This window comes from Pipistrellus hanaki (assembly GCF_964339955.1).
Source record: "Pipistrellus hanaki genome assembly, chromosome: 8".
NCBI lineage: Eukaryota > Metazoa > Chordata > Mammalia > Chiroptera > Vespertilionidae > Pipistrellus > Pipistrellus hanaki.
Genome location: NC_140510.1, coordinates 9184550 through 9203911, shown reverse-complemented (window position 1 = coordinate 9203911; position 19362 = coordinate 9184550). Strand labels below are relative to the sequence as shown.

General features: G+C 62.9%; 1 protein-coding gene across 5 annotated transcripts in view; it reads left to right on the top strand.

Annotated features, from left to right (window-relative positions):
* The window catches only part of GLI2 (GLI family zinc finger 2), a 209244-nt gene that overhangs the window by 171995 nt on the left and 17887 nt on the right, over positions 1–19362 (top strand). For all 5 annotated transcript variants that reach the window (XM_084892197.1, XM_084892196.1, XM_084892199.1 and 2 more), the window contains 3 exons: positions 8459–8661; positions 11349–11534; positions 18380–18581. In XM_084892197.1, the coding sequence (XP_084748323.1) occupies positions 8459–8661; positions 11349–11534; positions 18380–18581 (591 nt within the window). The remainder of the gene's footprint in view (positions 1–8458; positions 8662–11348; positions 11535–18379; positions 18582–19362) is intronic.

Below are 19362 nucleotides of genomic sequence, written 5' to 3'. Positions count from 1 at the left end.
GACACCGGTGAGAGCAGACACGCCTGCCAACCCAGCCCTGGCGCTGAGGAGCCCAGCCTGGGGGTGCGTGGGCTCAGCGTGGCAAGGCCCCCTGCAGGGACGGGTCTCCTCTTGGAGGAAGGTCAGTGCGCTGTGGCCTCCTGCCAGTGTCTGAGACACTGGTGCCCCCAGCAGGTCGGCAGCAGCATGTGGTCACACCTGCCCACTCTCGCCTGCTGACCTCTCCCGTGGCCCTGCCATCCCGCTGGGTGGTAGCATCTCAGCCGAAAGGCGGGCCGGTGTGTGCAAGCACGCCTTCCTTGGGGCAAGAGGGTTGGCATGTCGGGGCTGTTTGCAGGACGCATTCAACTGTGGGGCGTCAGTGACCGTGTAATCCCGGTGGCGGGCGGGGGTGGGGGTAGGGGGCATGGCGCTCAGAGCCCTGAGGCCCTTCCACAGGAGGGCAGTTTCCCTGCCTTTACAGCCTGCCCTGACAGAGCCTCGATGGGAGCTAGGCTACCCCAAGAAATAGCACGCGGCCCTGCTCGGGGGAGCTGAGGGCGTGGGAAGAAAGGTGACCTTGATAATGAGGGGGAGTCCCGCCTCCAAGGGCCCATGCCACCCCAGACCCTGCACTCCCTACCACAGTACTCCTCCCGGGTCACCACGAACCCGGCTTACATAGCAGATCATTACTCTCGGCTCTGATGGTTAGTGATCTAAACTCGGCGTCATGGGGCCAAGCGGGACACAGAGGGCCACTCCTGCTGCCTGCGGCCCAGCTAACCTGCACGGGGGCCTTTGCACAAAGCCGTCAGGAGAGCGTCTCCCGGGTACCAGGTCCTGCCTCCCGCTCACACCCGGGGCAGAGCCTGCCCCAGCCCAGCGGCTCCTGCTGAGCCTGGGTGAGTCAGCACCTCAGCCCTGCATTGTCTGCCTCTCCAAACAGGCACCCGGGTGGGGCCAGGGCCCAGCCCCTGAGCCTTAGTCCCCACCTTTCTGTGTATCGAGGGGCATGTTGGTTCCTGCCTGGGCCTTGGTTCTGGCTGGGCTGTGGGTCAGACCCCCCAAGCAAAGCTTTACTCTCTCACTCAGTCCTGAGGAGGCCCCCGTCCTCGTCTGTCCTCGTCCATCCCCATCGTCCCAGCTCAGGGACGGCGCCTGTCTCCCTCCCTGAGTCTAGGAATGTCCCCTCGGCCCAGCCAGGAGGCCCTGAGTGCCCGTGGCCGGGGAGGGTCCTCAGCGCCTCTCGTCAGCTCCTGGCAGCAATCTGGAGCCAGCACGTGGGGAAGGGGCCCGGGACGTGATGTGGGAAGACGTAGGCTGGGCCCACTCCTCCAGCCCCTGCACGTGCGTTTACTCATCTGTTGAACCTAAGGAAGTGGGTGGAGAGACTGGCTGAGCACCTGCCCAGTGCCCAGGCCACACTGCACACCTGCTACCCAGTGCCCAGGCCACACTGCACTCCTTCCGCTACCCAGTGCCCAGGCCACACTGCACACCTGCTACCCAGTGCCCAGGCCACACTGCACTCCTTCCGCTACCAGTGCCCAGGCCACACTGCACTCCTTCCACTACCCAGTGCCCAGGCCACACTGCACACCTTCCACTACCCAGTGCCCGGGCCACACTGCACATGTTCCACTACCCAGTGCCCAGGCCACACTGCACACCTTCCACTACCCAGTGCCCAGGCCACACTGCACTCCTTCCGCTACCCAGTGCCCAGGCCACACTGCACTCCTTCCACTACCCAGTGCCCAGGCCACACTGCACTCCTTCCGCTACCCAGTGCCCAGGCCACACTGCACACCTTCCACTACCCAGTGCCCGGGCCACACTGCACACGTTCCACTACCCAGTGCCCAGGCCACACTGCACACCTTCCACTACCCAGTGCCCAGGCCACACTGCACACCTTCCACTACCCAGTGCCCGGGCCACACTGCACATGTTCCACTACCCAGTGCCCAGGCCACACTGCACACCTTCCACTACCCAGTGCCCAGGCCACACTGCACTCCTTCCGCTACCCAGTGCCCAGGCCACACTGCACTCCTTCCACTACCCAGTGCCCAGGCCACACTGCACTCCTTCCGCTACCCAGTGCCCGGGCCACACTGCACTCCTTCCGCGCTGACTTCAGCCCCTCTCACTGCCCCCCTCCGGCGGCCCCCATGCCCATCCTGCAGACACGGACACAGACTCGCAGCCGGCCCCACCCAGGCCCACGCCAAGGTGCAGACTCCGGAAAGGCTAGGCTTTATCCCCGGCTGTGGGGGCTCCCCTCAGCCTGCACCCCCGGGGTCAGCAGGGGGACCGCTGAGGACGCTCACGGCTCCGTAGGTTAGGGATCTAAAGTCCGCGTCACTGGGCCACGGTCAACTCCTAAGACAGACGCTGAGGCAGACACTGGGCTCCCATGGACGTTAGAGACGTCTCAGTGCCGAGCTGACTTCACGGTCAGAAAGGCCAGCGTCCATTCCAGCTCTACCTCTGGGTCTCGTCTTCTTCTGTCCTGAGCCTCAGTTTCCCTCTGTGAACTGGAGACAGTGCACCTCCTTGTAGTCGGGGTGCCACATTGTGCAGGGAATGTTCGAAGCTTCCTGTGTCCGCCTCCCCGCATCCACCTCCCTGTGCCCACCTCCCCGTGTCCGCCTCCCTGTGTCCACCTCCCTGTCCGCCTCCCTGTGTCCACCTCCCCGTGTCCGCCTCCAAATGTCCGCTTCCCCACGTCCGCCTCCCCGTGTCCACCTCCCCGTGTCCGCCTCCCCGTGTCCGCCTCCCCGTGTCCGCTTCCGCCTCCCCGTGTCTGCCTCCCCGTGTCCACCTCCCCGTGTCCGCCTCCCCGTGTCCGCTTCCGCCTCCCCGTGTCTGCCTCCCCGTGTCCACCTCCCCGTGTCCGCCTCCCCGTGTCCATTTCCCCACGTCCACCTCCCCGTGTCCGCCTCCCGTGTCCGCCTCCCCGCGTCCCTTTCCCTGTGTCTGCTTCCCGTGTCCACCTCCCCACGTCCACCTCCCAGTGTCCGCCTCCCCGTGTTTGCCTCCCCGTGTTCGCCTCCCCTGTCCGCCTCCCCGCATCCCTTTCCCGTGTCCACCTCCCCGTGTCTGCTTCCCGTGTCCGCCTCCCGTGTCCGCCTCCCCAGGGCAGCATCCTGTTCGGCTAGAACAGCCGCCGGCCCACTAGGTCTCCACTTGCGTTGTCTATTCTCCCTCCTCCTTTTTCTTCTTTCTTCTCCTGGCCAGCGCCTCGGCCTTTGGGCCTGGCCCTCAAATCTAGTCCAGGGGCTTTGCAAGACCCCCTCCCAGCAGGGAGGCAGGGAAAGAGGGAGAGGAAAGGCCCTGTTAGGGGCACCCCAACCTTCCGGTGAAGGAGCCGGCCCGGCCAGCAGGCCAGCACCCACCCAGAGGAAGCGCATGCCAGCCTGGGAGGCGGGCCCTGCGCAGTGCTGCCGCCGTCACCAGCGCGGCACACGGGGCGGGAGGTAGTTGACTGTTTTTCTCACCCAGGGCCCCCTGCTGTGTCTCATGGCCACACAGGAGGCCAGCGTCTTGCCCTCAGCAGCTGTGGGCAGGACGTCCTGCAGGTGGCAGAGTGGACAGGCCGAGGAGCTGTGCCTCTTAGGATCGCTCTGGGGAGGGGGGGTATTGGCCAAGGTTGCCTTGAAAGGCCTTGGCGGTTGCCTACGACAGAAAACGTCAGCTCCAACTGCTTTAAACAAACAAGCAAGAGTATTGGCTCAGACACTGAAAGGCCAAGGTACTAGCCTCTGGTGAAGCTGGATCCATGCCCAGGGTCCAGTTCCACACTGGTTCTGTCTCTCCACACTGATGGTCCGTGTCATCCTCCGTCCTGGCCTCTCCCCTCACAGTCCCCAGCAGCTCCACACTAACGATCTACTCGCTTAACAACCCTGTGGGCCCAGAGCTCTGCCTTCTCAGAGGGCTCAGCCCCAGCTGCTGTCGCAGGCGCCTGGGGCAGGGGATGGTCTCAGTCACATCTGGCCCCCTGCCCCCCAGCAGAAGCGGGGACCTGGGTCCGATACAGATCCAGCCCAAGCACCTGTGGGCTGTGCTCCACCCCCAGGCATAACCTTCACACACACACATCCTTACATTCCACCCTTTTCTTGTACATGCTGCTTCCTCATAATCTCCTACTCATCCTTCAGAACCCAGCCCGAGTTCCACCTCTCCTCACACTCACAGACACTCAGGGAGTCTGTCCCTCGCTGGAGCCCTTACCGAGCTTCTCACTGTGCTTGATGTGCAGGCCTGCCTCTTCCACGTGGGCTCTGAGCTTCCTGTGGTGCCCTGGGCACAGAGCAAGTGCTTGGGACAGTTTTGTTGGGAATATGAACAAGTATAGGAAGAACTAACTGGTAGGATCAGGCTTGATGAGCTCAGAGCTGGACTGAGGGAAGAAGGCAGTGCAGAGAGTATTGTTCAAACCGGACTCTGCCAGTCCTGCGCTGTGGCCTGTGTGAGCGTGTGCGTGCCTGCGCACCTGCAACACAGAGACTGCAACCCTTTCAACACAAGCGCCACTGCCAGCCCCTCTGCCCACCCCCAGGGCACCTCCTGAGTCTCTGCTCAGTTGCCAGAATTCAGGGCCTGGCCAGGCCGCAGCTGAGGGCAGGGTCGGCCCGCACAGTCAGGGCTGGAAGTAGGGGGAAACGGGGCGTGAGCGGGAGGGGGGCCGCACGCCGTGGCTCCGGTTTCCCCAGCGGCTGTCTTTGCTGGTGCGGTCCTGCGGCTCGGTCCTCCGCTCAGCCTGCCGGGACTCTGAGTGAGGCCCGGATGGGACCAAGCGCCCAAGAAAAGGACGCCCGGCCTCTGAAGGACCTGCTTTGTAGGCTGGCAGTTTTGGGGTGATTTCAGGGCTGCTGGGAGGCCTTCTGAGCCCCCAAATGCATTAGTAATGCGGCAATTCTGCCTTGGAAATGGAGGCCTTTGGCTTTAGTGGGCCTAAAGTGTCCTGAGGCCACGGCCCAGCCTTTCTGGCTGTGTGCCCAGATGACTTGGGGCGGCAGCCAGGCAGCCTCCCTGGGGGAGATTCCGGGTCAGGGCACAGCTACCTGGTGCTGTGCTGGGGGCCATCTCGGGGGGCCTCCTGGAGGAGGTGTCTGGAGGGCACCCGTGGCCGGGCTGGCAGATGGGCCTGGGGTCTTGGGTACTGAGCAGCCAGGGCAGCAGGTGCGCCACACCCCAGGTTGACTTGAGGCCTAGAGGGAAGGGAGTCAATGCTTGTAACCCCCAGCTAGTGCCAGCACTGGTGAGATGCAGAGAGGGCAGTGCCCTGGCTGTGGCCACCGCTCAGTGGGAAGGGTCAGGCCTGGCGAGGAGGCCAGTGCTCTGGGAGAGGCGGCGGTGTCCTGACCCGGGTTCCCTCGAGCTCCCTCCCCTCCTCCGCAGTCCAGTCCACTGGCACCGCAGGGGGGCATGCCCTCAGCCTCCACAGGGGCACCGCGCCCTGGTCCGCCCTGCCCCCCCCCCCCCTCAGCACCAGCAGCCTCCCGGCGCAGGGAAGGGCAAGGGCTGTCCCCTGTGCCTTCTGTCCACCCTGTGAGCTGGCCTGTCTCACCTCGTCCCTGTCTCGTCTGTCTCGGGTGCAGCAGTGGCCCCTCCGAGCGTCCTGCCCTGTCACAGAGACAGGGAGGCCTCGGTTCCCTGTGAGGCGGGTGCCCCGGGGACAAGGGCAGCACCTCCGGGGAGGGAGGGAGGCCACGTGGGTGGGATCCTGGCTTGCGTCTCTCTGGCCGCACCACATGGAGGGGTGACTGCCCTCTCTGGACGGGAGAGCTCCTGGTTGGTCTCCCCGATGGCCAGGCAGCTCTGCGTCCCGCTGCTGCTGTCCAAGGTCATCGCCGCTGGGACCTCCCCTGAGCCTGGGCCTGAGCCGGAGGAGGGCTCCGAAGCCACACGCTCCCTGCTTCCTGGAGTGGCCTGTGCTGGGAGGGGGTTAGAATCCACTCTCCCCAGAGGGTGGCGACTGAGAATAGAGACAGACGTCCCAGGTGCTCTCTGCGGGGAAGCAGGCCCCACCTGCCACCTCTGAGCCCACCTTCTGCAGCCGGATGGGGCTACCCACCCCTTCCCGCCTCCCAGGGAGGCCCCACTATGGTGCATGCTGCGCAGGCTCCACCCAGTCCAGCCTCCTATTGGGAGAGGCCCACCTGGCCGGGGAAGGGGGTCAGCGCACAGACACCCAGGCTGCCCTGGGCCTGAACGTGGCCCTTTAACTCCCCGTGGAACCACGGCTTGTCTCGTGGGCCTCAGCTGTGGTCAGTGGGCTCCACGGGGCCAGAGGCCTGGGCAGGCGCCCTAGGACCACAGGCTGCGGTGACACAGTCCGGACTGCGTCCTGTGGGCTCCAGAACCTGCCCGGCCCCGAGTGCCTGGGGAAGGAGCAAAGGGACTGAGAATGGGGAGCACCTCAACTCTTCCCCAGGCCAGCTGGGCCCCTGCCTTTACCCCTCAGCCTTCCAGAGCGTTTACCCTCCCACCCAGGTCCTCCCACGAGTCACCTACAGGCATCCTCCCTGCCCCACAGGGACGGACTCCTGAGTCCTGTCTTCACACCTGTCCTGCGGTGGGGATGTGAGGTTCCGTTTCCCCCAGACACACAGCAGCCCCGCCCAACGCCCTCTCCTGAGCCCCTCACACTTAGCGCAGCTCCTCGTGGTGGCTGCCTCTGGAGGCGGCCTGTGAAGGAACAGCTCGAGGTTTATCCCAAGGCTTCCTTCTGCAATGCTCAGGACTCGGCACCCACATGTGCAGCCCTCACTGGTTTCCAGAATGCCTCTGCAGGATGCCTGGACCTGCTCCCAGGACCGCCCATCAGGAGCAATACACCTGGGCGGGAGGGAGGGGAGGCAGAGGGAGAAGGAAGCAGAGTCGTGCACAGGAAGGTGTTTCAGGGATGGCAGACCCACTGAGGGGGATCCCTGACCTGGGCTTACAGGGAGGACAGAGAATTAGTCCAGTGAGGTACAGGGCGCAGGAAGGCATCTGAGGCCAGTGCGGCAGCGTGGGATTGGCCTGGGAGTTCCTGGGATCCACACGTCATTGCAGTCGCATCCGCGAAAGCTAGGAAATAAGGTTGCAGAATGCTTACGCCCAGGCCGGGGAGCAGCCCCGGGTAGCTTGTTAGCCCAGCTGTTCAGCCGTCTGCAGTCAGCTGCTCGCTCCTGGTTGGCACTGTGTTGTCAGCGCAGTTGCCTGCACTGTTGAGCGTGCTCTGTGACTGGCTCTGCTCCGGCCAGCGGACCTTCTTCCCTGAAGTAACCAGTCCTGACGGTGCCAGCTTTTCCATCCAACACCAGCCCCATGTGAAGGCTGCGGGCCCCTGGGCAACTCCGGGCTTTTCCCGCAAAGCGCGGTGCCGAAGCTGTAACAGCAGGCTGGCAGCTGCATCACCCTTTGGGGGACTTTCATCCTCCTGGCAATCCTATGAAATAGACACTGTTTATCCCCATTTACAGGTGAGGAGACTGAGGCTTGGGAAGGTTAAAGTAATGGCTCAGTTTGAGCTGTTAAAGGCTGAGATTCTAACCCAGGTTTGTGTGATCCTAACACATTCTTTTTTTTGTGCTCTGCCAAGTCATAGAGAGACCCTATTGTCTGAAAACATTTGAAAACTGAATTTAGGTGAATTTTATTCCCAAGTGACTTGGTGGTGCGTTTTCTTTAATGTAACCTCTCCATACCCCTGCAGCTCACAGGCCGACAGCTGCCCACGGGCCCCGGGTCCTGTGTGAAGTCCCGTCCCCACGTTGCGCAGAGCTGGCACCTCCTCGAGGGCCGGCCTCGGGACGTAGAAATGGGCGGTGGCGGTGTCAGCCAGGACCAGAGGGACCAAGGCAGCCACGGTCGGCAGGACCTCTGAGAAGGGAGGCTTCGTAGCATTGGGAGGAATTCCCTCTGAGGGGTGCTGGGATGATATCCCAGACTTAGTCACAGCTCCTTCCAAAGCTCTTCTTGGGTCTCCACCTTTTCCTTCGCAGCGGATCGCGGCCGAGCGCTGCACACAGGGACTGCCCGCTGCGGCCAGACTTCTCCTCTGGGGCATCTCCGCCCCTCTTTCCTCACGCCTGTTAGGGATATGAGCGCTCTGCCTCTTACTCCAGCGTTAGAATCTCCATGTTCTGCTTTTCACACATTTGCAGAATGCACACACTCATTCCTTCAACGAAGATTGGCCTGTTACCGCTGTGTGTGCAGCCGGAGCGCCCTGGGAAGCAATGGCGACACCGTGCCCAGGGGTGCGACCGCTGAGCCTGTGGCCCAGCACGCCCAGCCCTGTGTGCGGGGCATTCCACCCCACCCGGGGCGGGGCAGCCTCCCGCACGCAGGCGCTCCCCTGCACTCACGGGCTCCTGAAGGGTGACAGCGATCTGGCACACCGAATGACAATGCTGGCTCCTCCTCAGCAGGCCGCGCCTCCTCAGTAAGCCTCTCTCTCTCTCTCTCTCTGCAGGCCACCTGCCCTGAGTGGCAGCCCCGTCATCTCTGACATCTCTTTGATCCGGCTTTCCCCGCACCCGGCCGGCCCCGGGGAGTCCCCGTTCAGCGCCCCCCACCCATACGTGAGCCCCCACATGGAGCATTACCTCCGCGCCGTGCACAGCAGCCCCACGCTCCCCGCCATCTCTGCAGCCCGGGGCCTCAGCCCCGCCGACGGTGAGTACTGCCCTGGGTGCCAGGTGGGCCCGGACTTATTGGCTCACTTCCTAAGTCTATAAATGCCTAATCCCTCGAGCACCAGAGACCAATATATGCTGTATGTCACCTGTAGTTGACAAAAAAAAAGTTTAAAAAAATAAGCAACCAGGTGAGTCTTCTCAAACCCGCCACTGAAACCTTCCCCTGGGCCGAAGTCAGTGCCGGGAGAGGCCGTGGCTGCGGGCACTGTGAGCCGCGGGCGGAGGCCGGGGCCACGGCCCACACATCCCTTGTCCTCGCTGCACCGCCCCCAGCTCCCGGGTGCGGCCGAGAGTGAAGCTGAGCCCCAGGCCCATGTGTCCTGGTGAGAATGCAGCCTCACGGGCCCAGGAGGTGCCCTGTGGCACCGCTCCCCCCTTCACTGAGGAGAAACCGCACCCGGCAAAGGGCCCTGAACACCGCCGCTCGGGCTCAGAGCCCAGCCCTGCGCTCTGCGTGGTCCCGGCTGGCCCGGACCGAGCTGAGGTGTGTGAGGGGTGTGTGCTGCGTCTGCCTCCGCTCGTGGACAGCGGGCGGTGCCCCACCTCCTGATGCCTGTGCAGCGGCTGGAGCACCAACGTGCAGGCCCCGAAGTTCAAATGTGGTGTCGTCAGCTGCGTGGTGCCCCAGGGGAGAGGTCAGGTCTCATCCTGAGCAGAGAGCACAGCCGGGCTCAAGAAAGGGCCTCGGTGGGCGTGGAAATTTTGAGATGAGATCACCCGGGCTGTCCACTCAGGCCTTACATCCAAGGACAAGTGTCCTTATAAGACACAGACGAGAAGACAACACAGAGATGGGAGTGACGTTGCAGGAGCCAAGGCAGCCAGCACCCCCGCAGCCGGAAGCAGCGGGAGCGATTCTGCTGACAGCCTCCAGGGCCGGTGCTGCCACGCCCGGTGTGGGCTCGGCCTCCAGGCCCGGAGGGAGGAAACTCGGTCTAGCGGCAGTTGCACCAAGGCTGCGCTCACTGGCCACAGCCTGAGAGCCAGTGCACACTCATTGGGGGGGAGGGGACTGGGGTGTCAGGAGGAGGCCTGGAGCCGAGCCCGCTCTGGAGACCTCTGGGCCAGGGACAGTGTGTGGCCCGTGAAGAGCCACGTGGTGGACAGGCTGCCCTCAAAGGAGGCCTGAGTTGACTGAGCTCTGGCTTCACGCCTGATTTTGACGTAAACTTCGAGGCGGCTCCTACCACACCCGCTTACCCGCTCCCACACCCACGAGGGCCATGTCAGCAGAGAGGCTGTGGCTGCTTTGCATGACCCTGCCCCTCCGGTGGACCTGACACCCTGAGGCCGCCCTGGCCCGGCCCGCCCCCAGGAGACTGAGGGGCCTGTCAGGCTGCCCCGGCAGCATCAGCCCAGCACCTGAGGGCACGAGGCAGCATCTGCCAGACCACGTGTGCCCGAGGGTGAATGGGCACTTGGGGAAGACTTCGGGGAGGAGGGGGCAGACGAGGAGGGGGTGAGGGCGTCTCCTTCAGGACAGACGACAGGCAGAGGCCTTACAGTGCCAGGGCTGGAGGCTGGGCTCTCTCTAGAGGACGCAGAGGAGATGGGGAGGAGAGGAGGGGATGGGGGAGGGGGAGGAGAGGAGGAAGAGATGATGGAGCAGGGAGAAGTGGGAGAAGGAGGAGGAGGGGAGAGTTGATGGGGGAGAGGAGGAGGAGAAGGAAGAGGAAGAAGGGATGGGGGTGCAGAGGGAGGAGGAAGCCCCTTCTGCTGCTGGCTCCCCTCTCCAGCCACAAATCTCCGTGGTATTTGCAGGACGGATGGCAGGTCGTGGGCGCAGTGCTTGGGAACTTGAGCTCTAGACCCAGCCGCCTGCCGTGTGACCTTGGGCAGGACCCCTGGCCCTCTCAGTGCTAAGGGAGGTGAAGGTGACTGTCTGCTGTGTGGTGACAGCGAAACCAGAGTGACCGCCTCCCTCTCGCAGCGCCTGCACAGCCCAAGCGCTCGCACAGCCTGTGCTGCTGTCATCAGTAAGACCCGGAGCGGGGCATTACCTGGTGCAGCCAGGATTCGCCCTGGCGAGGTGTGATTTCCAAGCCCCCCTCCTTTCCCTGGCGCCACAGCCCTGAGGGCCGGTCCTCACCATCCCACCCACCCTCCGGCCTCGAGAACTGGCATGTGCCCGCCCTGACTGCGAAGGCCTGGGCAGGCTGAGTGAGGGCGGAGGCAGACAGCCGCTCTGCAGCCGCTGGACAGGGAGCTGGTGGCCGGCGGCAGGCGAGGGGCTCCGTCTAGCCAGGTCCGACCAGCTCTCGGCTGCGCTCCCGCCTGGAATGCGCAGGGGCTCTGCCAGGCAGCCCACCGTCTGCTGTCCTGGCACCTGTGTCGGTGTCTTTCCTCGGAAGCCTCACTGCAGCCTGGGCCCGTGGGCCTCGCTGTGGCTTCTGCGGGGCTCGGAGGAGGGGTGGGGGTGGCTGTGGTGAAGTGGAGAAATGCAGAGCTGAGGCCGTGCTGGCCTCCTCCCCATCTGCAGGAACATGCCACCCGCTGGGCCTGCTCCGTGCGGACAGGGGCCAGGGGAGGGCACACAGGCGCTCAGAGCACAAGGGCTGGGCCGCAGGACACAGGGCAACTCCTCAGGCCAGGTGGTAGTTCTCCTGTTTCCTCTTTTGCCAGATTCTGACGGCTTTTTTCTTTCTCCCTCCCCTCTGCCCACAGTGGTCCATGAGCACCTTAAGGAGAGGGGGCTGTTTGGCCTCCCCCCCACCGGCGCCAACCCCTCAGACTATTACCACCAGGTGGCGCTCATGGCGGGCCACCCCGCGTCCTACGGGGACCTGCTCCTGCAGACGGGGGGCACCGCTGGCACCCCCCATCTCCACGACTACCTCAACCCAGTGGACGGTGAGTGCTGGGCCGGCTGGGGGCAGGGAGCGGGGTGGGCTGAGCTGACGGTGTCCCGGGGGCTGAGGCGGGTGCTTCTGCTCCTTTGGGGGTAAGGAGCCCTAAGGACGGGTCTGGGTGTACCCAACCCCGGCCAGGACTGTGTCCGCAGGGGCCAAGCTTGGGCCACACGCACCAATGCTAGTGTCAGTGTCTTCCACCAGTATGTTCTTCCCTCTTTCACTCGGGGAAGGATGAGGCTTAGGAAGGCCACTGGAGCCACGTCACAGTTTGAAGTGCACCCTGAGGAGCCCCAGGGGTGACTGCCGAATGACCACGGGGATAAGTGAGCAATGAGAGGCAGGCGTGAGCCGGAGCCGAGAGGCAGTCTGGGAAGGAGGGCACACACCCTCCCGCCACCCACTGCATCTAGACTCCCCCGGACACCTCCCCGCTCCTGCCTGCAGGGCCCTCCTGCAGGCCGGCCTGGTTCAGTCCTACACTGTGTGCTAGCACCCAGGCCAGTCGGCACATCTCCCGAGACTGCCCCAGTCTTACCCCAGCCCAGCTGCCCCTCCTTCCATGCCCGCTCAGGGCCTGAGGCACTCAGGCTGCACTGGGTGGCACTTCCATGTCTTCACTCTGGGTCTGAGCATGGCTGCCAGGGAGCAGGCCTCTGCGTCTGTGGGTGAGCACGCGCCTGAGTGGCAGTCACAAGGCATCTGGGATAGGAAGGTGCAAACTCACTTGGGAAGAAACAGCTGGGCCAGCAGCTGTCAGCGTGCAGGGCGCCGGGACGGGGCTGGGGCAGGGCAGCTGTGTTCTGGGCCCTCAGCCTTGGGTCACACACAGAGGCTGTGCCCCAGAACTGGAGGGCAGGGAGTGAGGAGGCGGGTTCACCAATGGGCACAGGAACACCCTTGTGTTCCTGTGCTGACTGACTCGTCACACCACTGCCGTCCGTCCTTCCAGCGCCCGGGCTTAGGGTGCAGGGTGGGCATCGCCTCCAGCTCTGGCCTGGGAGGCATATCAGCTTCTCAGGCGGAGTGAGGCGCCATTCTCCGTGGGAGGGACACAGTGAGGCCCTGCCACACGTCCGCCCTCGTGGCGCTGCTCCCGATAAGCTCCTGCAGGACAAAGGACACGGCCCTGAGGCCACCCCGCCCCAGCCTCCTCTCTCAGCACCTGCCTTCACAGTCCAAGAGGAGGCAGAGCAGTGGGGTAGAGAGAACCTTCTGGGGCTTTGACTCTCAGACCAGGGTGTGGGGCCGGGATCTGCAGGCTGAGGCTGCCTGGGAGAGTGTGTATGGGATGGCCTCGGGGTCTGCATCCAGCAGAGCAGTCCCCGTCCACTCATTGGCAAACCAACAGCACAATTTCACCTCAGACAAGTGCCATCTGCACGATTCTTATGTAATACTAGTGGCCCAGTGCACAAAATTCATGCGGGAGGAGGGAGAAGGGTCCCCTCAGCCCCGCCTGCACCCTCTCCAATCTGGGGCATCCCTCTCCCAATCCAGGACCACAGGCTCCTAACCACTCTGCCTGTCGGCCTGATCAACTCCAACTGCCATCCCCCACCAGCCAGTTCACCCCCACCTGCCCCCCCCCTGCCCATATGCCCCCCCCCCTGCCCACCTCTCCCCCCACCAGCCTGATCTCCCTCAACTGCCACCCTATCGCCCCTAACCGCCTCTGCCTCAGCCCCACTACCAAGGCTTTGTCCGGAAGGATGTCTGGAAGGTCTCCTGGAAGTTCTCCAGGTCTAATTAATATATTAACCTTTAATTAGTATAGATTATACTTTTAATAGGCTCACCTTTGGGGGTTAAATAAGTGTATACTAAAATGGAACTTTGCATTTTTTTTAAATGGGAAACCTGGTAATATTTGAGGAAGATGTCCCTGTATCTGTCTCCACTGAGCCTAAAATCATCTCATTTATACAGCAGACAGCCTCCGTGGTGTGGAGGGGAGGTGGGAGGTGGGCGCCCCTCCCAGGGAGGCCAGGCTTGGCAGGAAAGGGCACTCCCTGCCAGCCCTGCCCCTCGCTGGGAGCTCCGGCCTCCTGGTGTGGACGAAGGCTCGCTGCCTCTGGTTCTTAAAGGATCTGACTTGCAGCCCGGAGAGCACGGAGGGGGCGGGGTGTTGGAAGGCAGTGGATAACCAGTCAGGGCCTCGGTTACCCCTCTGCCGCGGGTTCTCTGAGCGCGGGACTCTGGCTGTCACCAGCGCCGGAAGTGGGATTTCCTCGTGCTGTCTGTTGGAGATCGGTGATTTACCAGCGGCTCAGCCGCCGCCGCCGCTCCCTGCACTCCCACCGCATTGGGAAGATGGAGATGTTTCCGATTGAAATGCTGTCTGTTTACAGCCCATATTTCCTCCGGGCTGTATATTTTATTGTCATATTGACACTAATTTGACTCGGATGTCACCTCCCTTCTGACGCCCGTTCTTTATGCTGCTTGTGGGTCCAGGGGGGTTTTCAGAAACCAATTACATTGATCACACCACAGAGAAGCGGGAGGAGAAACAGCCGCGGCCCGAGGTAGGCAGCTCTGGCCAGCCGCTGGCGGAGAGGCCTGGCCGGGGTCCTGGGCAGCTGCGGTGCTCAGGCACAGCTAGTGCGGCAGGCGGGCCACCGCTCAGCCTGCCCACAGCCTGAGAGACGAGTCACTCACAGTGAGGAGCCCAGCTGGAGCCCTGCATCGCAGGACACGGCGGGGAGGGGCTGCGGGCAGCTCGGGGCAGGCCAGGTCCTCGGCTGGATGTCCTTAGAGCCTCTCCTCAGCGAGTCCAGAAAAGGTCTGGGTGAGAGTGGGCCGGGCAGGAGGCCTCCCCCACACCGAGGACTCGGGGCCCAGGACCTGCCACAGGGGTGCGTCCCGCTGCCCCCCGGGAGGGTGTGTCCCAGCCCGGAGCTGACGACAGGAGCGTCTGGAGCAAAAATGGCTCCAGGGTCCTTCAGAGCCTGGTTCCCTGCATCCCTCTGGCTGCCCTCAGCCCAGGTTCCTGGGTCCAGAGGCAGTCCACCCAGAGCTATGGATACGCTGGCCAGCAGCCCACAGCCACCGAAGGGAGGCGCTGTTGGCCTGTCTTACAGTTTCAGTGACTCACCCAGAGCCACCCAGCTCAGAGCTACCGGCCAGATGGGAACCTAGGTCGGCCTGGGTACAGTGCTTGTTCCCACATCTCCGCCCTTCCTGGCCTCCCCGTGGAATGCAGCCACACACACACACACACACACACACACACACACACATACACACATGCACACACACATGCACATACACAGACATGTACACACACGCATACAGGCATGCACGTGTGCACACACGCACGCACACAGACATGTACACGTGCGCACGCATGCACATACACAGACATGTACATACGCACACAGAGACATGTGCACACACCCGCATGCACATACACAGACATGTACGCACAGCCATGTACATGCATGCACACATACACATGCACAGACATGTACACGCACACTCACACACACACAGAGACATGTGCACGCACACACGTGCACACACAGAGACATGTGCACTCGCACATACACAGACGTACGCGCGCGCACACACATGCACATACACAGGAGTGTACGCACGCGCGCACACATCCAAGCACGGGACTACCTGGGCTAACCCAGCACAGTGGCACCTCAGGAATCCTGCTTGCGGGGAGCCACCATTCCCATCTCGCACCTGGAAGGTGAGTCCAGGAGCAAGGCCGGGGGTCCTCCTTGCTTGCAGACGCCACGGCCTCCAGCAGTGCCTGGCAAACTGTCCACACTGCGCACAGGTCTGCGGGTGCGGAACAAACGCGGATGAGCAGAAGGAAGACCTCTGGTGAGGCAGGGCTAGACGTGAGCGGCGGCAGGCGGATGGCAGCGGGCTGCCTAGGTGAGGGCCGGCTGTGGCCGGCCGGCCGGAAGCCGTCGGACATCGGGACGGCACATCCTCAGAGCGGGGGCGGCGGCTCCGCCATCCTGGTCGTAAATCACGGAGAAGCCCGGGAAGTGAGGGCCAGGCTTTCCTTCCTGTTTAGTAATTTGTCAAGGGAAGAGGCGCATTAATAAACACGTCTCCCTGGAGGGGTGGGAGAACGGAGATGAATATTACTGTCAGGTTTGGCCTGTTTCCTCTTGTTAAGGGCGCAAGAGAGGGTGGGAATCCAAATATTGGCCAAACCTTTTTGTAAAATTGTATCACCAAGAGGCGTGCGTTTCTGCTTTACATGATGTGCTGTCTCCCACCAGCATCTCCCGTTGGCCAGCTCCTAACGCCTTTGTTCCCTCTCTGAGCTCCCTGTAAGTGCGGCTGGCGCGGTGTGGCTCCGTGAATAAGAACGGAGAGGCTAGAAGGCCCCTGAAGGAGGGAATCGACTCACAGTCCCCTGCGGGCGCGCTGCTGGGCTCTAGGCACTGCCCCTCCTCCTCTCCGTGCAGTCTTACGGCTCCCTGCCAGCCAAGCACACCGCCCTTTGCGGACGGGCAGAGAGGCTTGGGCGGCTCAGTAGAATGTGCCAAGGCAGCCGCGAAGCACCGGGTTTGTGTGGCCGGTGTGTGTCCACCCACCCCCAGGAGCACCTTCCCACGATACTCACCTCCCACCCAAGCAGAAGCTGTGAGGTGGCGGTTTGGCCATCTACCTGCCTTCCCGTCTGCCAAGGCTTCCAGGACAAACATCTAGTCATTTGCACATGAGGCTGCTAGCCCCTTCCTTACAGGTGCTGATGGAGATTAAACCACCCAACACTTACAGTGTGTGCAGGGGTGTTCCTGTCTGTCTTAGGCATCCCTGGGGTCCTGGAGTGTCTCTCCCGGGAGTCAGGCGAGTCTGCTGTTCATGCACAACTGCAGGGAGGGAGGAGGACCTGCCCCTGCAGGGCTCCCTGCCCCAAGCTCCCTGCCCCCAGGCTCCCTGCCCCCCAGGCTCCCTGCCCCCCAGGGCTCCCTGCCCCCCAGGGCTCCCTGCCCTGGGCTCTCTGCCCCCAGGCTCCCTGCCCTGAGCTCTTCGGCCCTGGCTCCAGACAGCGGGGCCCTGGGTCTCCCCTGGACAACACACGGCCTAGAAATGGTCTGACGACACTGGACAGGTCTCCACACACCACGGCTCCCACCCTGTCCAGACTCTCCGGGCCCGGTGTCCTCCTTGGGAAGGGGTCCCCAGTCGGACGTCAAGGGCTGTGGTGAGGGGATGAGGGAGGTGAGAGAAGTGCCTGGCACTCAGCAGGTGCATGTCAGTCCTTTGGTCGCTGTGCCCTGATTGGATACCTGTGCGGGACGGCCTCTCCCTGTGCCCTGATTGGATACCTGTGCGGGACAGCCTCTCCCTGTGCCCTGATTGGATACCTGTGCGGGACAGCCTCTCTCTGTGCCCTGATTGGATACCTGTGCGGGACAGCCTCTCCCTGTGCCCTGATTGGATACCTGTGCGGGTCTCCCTGTGCCCTGATTGGATACCTGTGCGGGACGGCCTCTCCCTATGCCCTGATTGGATACCTGTGCGGGTCTCCCTGTGCCCTGATTGGATACCTGTGCGGGCCGGCCTCTCCCTGTGCCCTGATTGGAGACCTGTGCGGGATGGCTCTCCCTGTGCCCTGATTGGAGACCTGTGCGGGATGGCTCTCCCTGTGCCCTGATTGGATACCTGTGCGAGACAGCCTCTCCCTGTGCCCTGATTGGATACCTGTGCGGGACAGCCTCTCCCTGTGCCCTGATTGGATACCTGTGCGGAACGGCCTCTCCCTGTGCCCTGCTGGCCCCTGCCCACCCGTCCTCCAGTCAGTGGCCTGTAAACAACCCAGTGGATACTTGAACACACCCTGTGCCCCACACGGCCTGCCCCTGCCCCCCCCCCCATGGTGTGCTCCCCATGGCCCGGCCCCTCTGTGCTGTGCTCCCCACTACCTGAACCTGTCCCCCGCCCCCGTGCTGTGCTCCCTGTGGCCTGGCCAGGGAGCTTTCATGCTGTGCCAGGCCGCAGGGAACACAGGCTGACCACCACCCCCATGCGGTGCTCCCCACGGCCTGGCCTCGCCCCCCCATCCTGTGTTAGTGGTGCCTGCTCAGACCAGCTCAGACCACATAGGACCTCTCCCTCAGGGACATACCAGGCTACCCTGGCCACAGAGTCCCCCAATGGAGCTTTCTACAATGAAAAAGCCAGTGACTGCCATACAGTGCAGTGCAGAGCAATCTCACAAACTGACGCTGGGTGAAGGAGCAGGATCTAATAGTATTTATAACTTCATTTACATGATTAGGCAAATACTCAGAAACAGGAAGACTAAGCTGCCCTTTGGAGGTCAGGCTAGTTTGGGGCAGGTCTGGACAGACAGAGGGGCTTCTAGGCACTGACCAGGCCCTGTTTTGTTTTGTTTTTTAAACCTCACCAGAGGACATGCTAAGAGAGAGAAACATGGATGCGAAAGAGAAGCATCCATATGTTGCCTTCCATACATGCCCCAACTGGGGATTGAACCTGCAACCCAGTTATGTGCCCTGACTGAGAATCGAACTGGCAACCATTCGGTGCTGGCCTCACGGGTGGCTCACGTCCCTGTGCGCTTTGCTGTCCTGCGTCAGGCGCTGGTGGGTCCAGCTGGTCCCTGCATCCAGAACAGGAAGGGCGCTCGGATTCACGCAAGCCTCTAACCTGTGCTGCTTAAGTCCTCACCACACCGCGTGTGGATCAGTCCATGTTGTAGATGGGCTGACTGAGGCTGAAAATGGCCACAGCCCTGGCCAAGAGGCCACAACGAGAACAGCAGAGCCGTCCTTCGCCTGCAGTCCACCTGCCCCCTCACCCCCCAGCCCGCGTTGCTGATGTGCCTGGTTGGCTGTCCCACAGTGTCGCGTTTCTCCAGCCCACGGGTGACGCCCCGCCTGAGCCGCAAGCGGGCGCTGTCCATCTCCCCGCTGTCGGACGCCAGCCTGGACCTGCAGCGGATGATCCGCACCTCCCCCAACTCGCTGGTGGCCTACATCAACAACTCCCGCAGCAGCTCGGCCGCCAGCGGCTCCTACGGGCACCTGTCGGCGGGCACCCTCAGGTGAGCCCTGCCTGCCAGCAGAGGCTGGGAGTAGGGAGCCGGACTGGGGACCAAGTGGGGAGGGACAGCGCTGTCACCTGAGAAGAAAGACAGGACTTCATGCCCCAAACACAACTTCTGGCGGGCCTGTCACGAAAGATTCGGTCCTCAAGTCAAAGGTGGCTTTCCTAGTACAGAAGGGAGTGCATGGAGCAGCCAGGTCCCTGACCCGCTTGGGGGCACACAAGGGTGAGTGACACTGACCTGGGCCGTGCGAGGCTCTGGCTGGCAGCAGGCTCCCAGGTGGCCACACCCCAACCTCGTCCACAGCACTAGCCCAGCCCATTTGAGGCCTCAGAGCCGCCCCCTGGGCTGACACCACGGGCTTCCCTTGAGCATCTCGAGAGAGGCCGAGGGGTTAGGAACGCCGGGAGAGCTCGGCCAGGGACCCAGAAATGGAAGTGGTAACGGACATGTCCGTCACCTTTCACTGCATAGTAAAGGACTTCTGTATGTGGTGGATTAAAACATCAGGATTACCGCCTCTGAGGTCAGGATGTGAGGCGGGCTTAGCCCGTCCCGGAAGCTGCCAGCCGAGGCTGCAGTCACCTGAGGGCGCCGGGCCCGGCTCCGCTTCCCAGAGGCCCGCACATAGCTGTCCGCAGGGTCTCTCAGGATACGGCTGCCGACCCCCACCTCCGCCGGAAGGTGGGGGAGCCACAGCGTCCTTCACGCTCAGCCTCGGCCATCTTCCTTCAGTGAGCTCTTCTGGAAAGGCTGGTGCGCTGGCAGCGCAGACCTG